At 53.2% G+C, this 6,550-nt stretch overlaps 1 protein-coding gene across 3 annotated transcripts in view; it reads right to left on the bottom strand.

Annotated features, from left to right (window-relative positions):
- Positions 1-5,321: 5,321 nt before the first annotated feature.
- The window catches only part of pelo (pelota mRNA surveillance and ribosome rescue factor), a 65,647-nt gene continuing 64,418 nt past the window's right edge, over positions 5,322-6,550 (bottom strand). For 2 of the 3 annotated variants that reach the window (XM_085974625.1, XM_085974626.1), the window contains exon 12: positions 5,322-5,710. In XM_085974625.1, coding sequence (XP_085830751.1) covers positions 5,473-5,710 — 238 coding nt within the window. In that variant the 3' untranslated portion in view covers positions 5,322-5,472. The remainder of the gene's footprint in view (positions 5,711-6,550) is intronic. The other variant, XM_085974627.1, reaches the window with a different exon arrangement.

Below are 6,550 nucleotides of genomic sequence, written 5' to 3'. Positions count from 1 at the left end.
AAGCCCTCTCTACAGCCCTAGTAATATGATCCGCCAGGACTCTAGTCCCAGCACTGGCCAAGTGAAGCCCGTCCCAACGGAACAGCTCCCTCCTGCCCCAGTACTGGTGCCAGTGTCCCAGGAAGCAAAACCCATTTCTCCCACACCAGGCTTTGAGCCACGCATTTAATTCTCTAATTTTATTTGTCCTAGCCAAATTCGCTCGTGGCTCAGGTAATAATCCAGAGATTATTACCCTTGTGGTTCTGCTTTTTAATTTGGCCCCTAGCTGCTCAAACTCCCTCAGCAGAACCTCCTTCCTTGTCCTATCTATGTCGTTGGTACCAACATGGACCACGACAACTGGATCCTCCCCCTCCCACTCCAAGTTTCTCTCCAGCCCAGAGGAGATGTCCTTAACCCTGGCACCGGGCAGGCAACACAGCCTCCGGGACTCTCGCTCTCGGCTGCAAAGAACTCTATCTATCCTCCTAATGATACTATACCCTAACACTACAACACCCAGTCCTTTCCCCCTCTGGGACTGGGTGTCACAGTGCGTTAGATACACTGTCGTATCCCCCTCTGGGACCAGTTGTCACAGTGCTTTAGTTACACTGTCCTTTCCCGCTCTGGGACCAGGTGTCCCAGTGCTTTAGATACACCGTCCTTTCCCCTCTGGAACCAGGTGTCACAATGCTTTAGATACACCGTCCTTTCCCCTCTGGGACTGGGTGTCACAGTGTGTTAGATACACTGTCCTTTCCTCCTCTGGGACCGGGTGTCACAGTGCTTTAGATACACCGGCCTTTCCCCTCTGGAACCAGGTGTCATGTGTATTAGATACACTGTTCTTTCTCCTCTGGGACCAGGTGTCAAAGTGCCTTAGATACACTGTCCTTTCCCGCTCTAGCACCGGGTATCACAGTGCTTTAGATACACTGTCCTTTCCCAATCTGGCACCGGGTGTCACCGTGCGTTATATACACTTTCCTTTCCCTCTCTGGGACCGGGTGTCACATTGCATTAGATACACTGGCCTAGAAATTCAGTTAGCGCCTAAAGAGGGCACTCAGTGGCTTTAGCGCCATTGGCCACGCCTACCGCGATATTTAGCTGGGGCGCTAATGGCAGCGTTAGCCTGTTGCGCTGCGCACACCGATGACGTCATCGGTGTGCGCAGCGCCTCGATCTCGATATTCGGTAGTGCCCGCCTCTGTAGCGCCGTTCGCAACTCGCGGCCGGTTCACGGGGCCTACCTGTGGTGGCAGTGGCGCAAATTAAGGTGGAGGTGTGGGACGGCCGTTTTTTTCGGCGGCCGGGCTCTTCTGCCGGCACTCGCGATCGCTCATCGTGCTGGTGCAGGCCCCGCCCCCTTAAGAATGGGAGGAAGGCCTGCAGTACCGCAGCGCGCCGTGCCGCAGTGTGTAGCGCTGCGGCACGTTGCGCTGCGATTTTCAGTTTCAGCGCCCTAAGAGGGACGCGGAGTGCCTCGAGCCTCGCCCCGTGTCCCTCTTGGGGCGCACAAGCTGAATTTCCGGCGGTCGCTACTGCTCCGATCGCTACGCTAATTCCGGCGCCCAGGCGAGCTTGGCGCCCCGTTTGCGGCTCCACCGAATTTCTGCCCCACTGTCCTTTCCCCCTCTGGGACTGGGTGTCACAGTGCGTTAGATACACTGTCCTTTCCCCCTCTGGGACCGGGTGTCACAGTGTGTTAGATACACTGTCCTTTCCCCCTCTGGGACCAGGTGTCACAGTGCGTTAGATACACTGTCCTTTCCCCCTCTGGGACCGGGTGTCATAGTGTGTTAGATACACTGTCCTTTCCCCCTCTGGGACCAGATGTCACAGTGTGTTAGATACACTGTCCTTTCCCCCTCTGGGACCGGGTGTCACAGTGCGTTAGATACACTGTCCTTTCCCCCTCTGGGACCGGGTGTCATAGTGTGTTAGATACACTGTCCTTTCCCGCTCTGGGACTGGGTGTCACAGTGCGTTAGATACACTGTCCTTTCCCCCTCTGGGACCGGGTGTCACAGTGCGTTAGATACACTGTCCTTTCCCCCTCTGGGACCGGGTGTCATAGTGTGTTAGATACACTGTCCTTTCCCCCTCTGGGACCGGGTGTCACAGTGTGTTAGATACACTGTCCTTACCCCATCTGGGACCGGGTATCACAGTGCGTTAGATATTGTCTATCCCCCTCTGGGACCGGGTGTCATAGTGTGTTAGATACACTGTCCTTACCCCATCTGGGACCGGGTATCACAGTGCGTTAGATACATTGTCTTTCCCCCTCTGGGGCCGGATGTCACAGTGTGTTAGATACACTGTCCTTTCCCCCTCTGGGACCGGGTGTCACAGTGCGTTAGATACACTGTCCTTTCCCCCTCTGGGACCGGGTGTCACAGTGTGTTAGATACACTGTCCTTACCCCATCTGGGACCGGGTATCACAGTGCGTTAGATACATTGTCTTTCCCCCTCTGGGACCGGGTGTCACAGTGCGTTAGATACACTGTCCTTTCCCCCTCTGGGACCGGATGTCACAGTGCGTTAGATACACTGTCCTTTCCCCCTCTGGGACTGGGTGTCACAGTGCGTTAGATACATTGTCTTTCCCCCTCTGGGACCGGGTGTCATAGTGCGTTAGATACACTGTCCTTTCCCCCTCTGGGACCGGGTGTCATAGTGCGTTAGATACACTGTCCTTTCCCCCTCTGGGACCAGGTGTCACAGTGCGTTAGATACACTGTCCTTTCCCCCTCTGGGACCGGGTGTCACAGTGCGTTAGATATATTGTCCTTTCCCCTCTGGGACCGGGTGTCGCAGTGCGTTAGATACATTGTCCTTTCCCCTCTTGGACCGGGTGTCATAGTGCGTTAGATACACTGTCCTTTCCCCCTCTGGGACCGGGTGTCATAGTGCGTTAGATACACGGTCCTTTCTCCCTCTGGGACTGGGTGTCACAGTGCGTTAGATACACTGTCGTATCCCCCTCTTGGACCAGTTGTCACAGTGCATTAGATACACTGAGCTTTCCCTTTGGGACCGGGTGTCACAGTGCGTTAGATACACTGCCCTTTCCAAATCTGGGACCTGGTGCCACAGCGCCTTAGATAAACTGTTCTTTTACCCCTCGGGGACTGGGTGTCACAGTGCGTTAGATACACTGTCCTTTCCCCCTCTGGGACCGGGTGTTAGTGTCCTTTCTGGTCTGGGACCAGGTGTCACAGTGTGTTAGATGCACTGTCCATTCCCCCTCTGGGACTGGGTGTTACGGTGCGTAGATACACTGTCCTTTCCCCCTCTGGGGCCGGGTGTCACAGTGTGTTAGATACACTGTCCTTTCCCCCTCTGGGACCGGGTGTCACAGTGCGGTAGATACACTGTCCTTTCCCCCTCTGGGGACCGGGTGTCACAGTGTGTTAGATACACTGTCCTTTCCGCTCGGTGAGAGAGTGGAGGGAGTCACAAACTAACAGTTCTTGGCCTCAATTAGTCTGAAGTCTCAGCCTTTCTGGCTCATTCGCAGGTCCTGTCAGATCACGTCAACCTTTGAAGAGAGAAATTTATTTTGTTTGGCTGGATTTGACGGTTATCGTCGATGGAGATTTTATCAGAGGAGCGATTGATCTGACATGTTCTGCTCCTGGAAGCATGGGTGGAGATAGTCCCCTTTTTTTTGTTAACTGATTCCCTGCTCTCAGTTCCTCGTCTCGCTCCCGTCTCTCGAGGCTGGTCTGTCTGGGTTCGTCTCCGCCTCTCACTACCGGGGTCCCATAGAGGATCTGGAGTGGACACCCCCCGAGAGGGGTCGATCCTAAAGGGGGCTGGGGAATGGAGGGGGCCTTGGGCTAAGAAAAGTGGGACATAGGAACAGGAGGAGGCCATTCAGCCCCTCAAGCCTGTCCCGTCATTCAATTAGATCATGGCTGATCTGTATCTTAAATCCATCCACCCGCTTCGGCTCCGTAACCTTAATACCTAACAAAAATCAATTGAACTCAGTGTTGAAAGCTCCAACTGACCCCCAGCCCCAATAGCTTTTTGGGGGCGAGAGTTCCGGATTTACACCAGACTTTGTGTGGAGAAGTGCTTCCTGACATCACCCCCCAAAAGGTCTAGCTCTAATTTTAAGATTATGCCGCCTTGGAGACAGAGAGAGAGACGGAAAAAGAGAGAGAGACAGACAGAGAGACAAAGAAAGAGAGAAAGGGAGTGAAAGACACAGAGAGAGACAGAGAGCGAGAGAAAGAGATGGAAAGAGGGAGAAAGACAGAGAGAGAGAGACAGAGAGGGAGATAGAGAGATGAGAGACAGAGAGAGAGAAAGAAACAGAGATGGAGAGAGAGAGAGAGAGAGAGAGCGAGAGAGAAATTGAGAGTGGGCGAGAAAGAGACAGAGAGAGAAAGGGAGTGAAAGACAGAGAGAAAGAGAGAAAGACAGAGAGAGACAGAGAGCAAGAGAGAAACAGAGATGGGGAGAGAGAGACAGAGAGAGAGTGGGAGAGAAAGACAGAGAGAGGGCAGAGAGAGACAGAGAAAGAGAAAGAGATAAAAACACGGAGAGACAGAGAGGAAAAAAAAGAGCGAGATCGATAGAAAGAGAAACAGAGAGAGAAAAGGAGAGGCAGAGCGAGGGAGGCAGAGCAAGGGAGGTTGCGTTTGACTAAGCGTCTGGTATCAGCTAACTCAGCGCAGGCCGGGGTTGAAGCCTGTCCCTTTCCTATTCTGCGAGCTTCTGTGATGCACTGGGGGAGGGGGGCGTGTGGCTACATTGAAAAAACTGCATTCCCTTCGGGAAACAAACATTACCTGGGGGAAAAAATCCCCTTCCAAGTCAGCAGCGAAAGCCAGGTGTCATGTCCTGTAGATGTATTAATCGTTAAGTGCTTCCAGCGAGGCCTTTGATTAAACTTTGTGAAGTTGGCATGAAAGGAATCAGAAGTGGATTTTAATTTTTGTTTGCTTTGCAGCCAAATGTTTTAAATTACATTTTGTTTGGAGGGGGCACTGCGTTTGATCCCGGGAGTGATTGATATTGATTCACTTTTTCAATTTTGGACGGGATGGCTCAGCCTTTGTGACAGGCCCAAGCCGTTGCCAAGACGACGAACAACATGGCTGCTGGCCAATACTGGCAGAATGAGTGAATTTCAAGCATGATGGCTGGGCACCGTGTTGGAGGGCGAGTTGGGTGTGGTCAGATGGGGTCCTGAGGTCAAACTAGACCATCCTGTCGGGGTACAGTTCACTGTCCCACTGACCTGTGTTGGCGAACCTCACTGGGAGATTGACGGCTTGAGGAGAAAAACCACTTGCCTCTTGTTCTGACCCTGAGCTCAGTCACTAGTTTTATTGCCAGACGATTTGTTTTTGCACAAATATGTTGTACACACACAGAGCCCCAATCCGTAACTGTCCCGTGTCCGACTTGTCCGAGATCTTGGTCAAGTGGTGAATATGGCCGCTCCGTGGCAGCGAAACGTGGGTCATCTCCCTGGGATTTCCCGGCCTGTTTTCCAAGGTGCGTGGCCTTCCTCCCCACCCCCCGTCGATCGACCCTTCTTGAACCAAGCTCCCTCTCGCCGCTCCGAGGCGTCCCCCGCCCCCACCGGCAGGATCCTGGTCCGGTCTAATCGCTGTCTGATGTGGAATCTTCCTCCTGGTCGGAAAGTTCGGCGACCGGGAATCGCAGGATGGCTGCCACTCCGGTCAGCTGGTTCAGTTCTGAGGCGGGGAGGGAGGAAAGAGAGAGTGAAAACAGTGAGAGAGAGAGTGGGAGACAGTGAACCGGGCAGTGGGGGGCGGGGGGGGTGATGGTGGAAGAGAGAAACAGAGACAGAGAGAAAGGGGAAGAGAGGGAGAGAGAGGGAGTGTGAGAGAGAGAGATACCAGGAGAGTGAGAGAAAAGGGGGACGAGAGAGAGAGAGAGAGAGAGAAAGGGGGGAAAAAGGAGAGAGTGTGAAAACGGTGAGAGACAGAGAGTGGGAGACAGTGAACCGGGCAGTGGGGGAGGTGATGGTGGAAGAGAGAAACAGAGGCAGAGAGAAAGGGGAAGAGAGGGAGAGAGAGAGAGAAAGTGTGAGAGAGAGATACAGGGAGAGTGAGAGAAAAGGGGGAAGAGAGAGAGAGAGAGAGAAAGGTGAGATAGAGAGTGGGAGACAGTGAACCAGGTGGCGGGTGGGGTGGAAGAGAGAAACAGAGGCAGAGAGACAGGGAGAGAGAGAGAGAGAAACAGAGACAGAGACCGAGACAAAGGAGGGGAGAGAGAAAGGGGGAGAGAAAGGGACAGAGAGAGAAAGGAAAGGAGGGGAGAGAGAGAGAAAGGGGAGGGAGGGAAGAGACAGAGAGCAGAGAGAACGAGAATGAGGGAATGTGAATTAGAACGAGAGATAGAATGAGAGCATGAGTGAGAGAAAGAGAGAGAAACAGGAAAGAAAGGAGTGGAGAGAAAAGGGTGAGAGAGGGTCGGAGCAGAGAGAGAACGAGAATCAGGGAATGTGAATTAGAACGAGAGTGAGAGTGAGAAAGAAAGAGGAGAAAATGGATGAACATCAGTATGAAGTG

This window comes from Somniosus microcephalus, unplaced genomic scaffold (genome assembly GCF_052327205.1).
Source record: "Somniosus microcephalus isolate GS21.2 unplaced genomic scaffold, FLI_Smic_1.0 unresolved_chr1, whole genome shotgun sequence".
In the NCBI taxonomy this organism is placed as follows: domain Eukaryota; kingdom Metazoa; phylum Chordata; class Chondrichthyes; order Squaliformes; family Somniosidae; genus Somniosus; species Somniosus microcephalus.
This window is presented reverse-complemented; position numbering and strand designations above follow the sequence as displayed.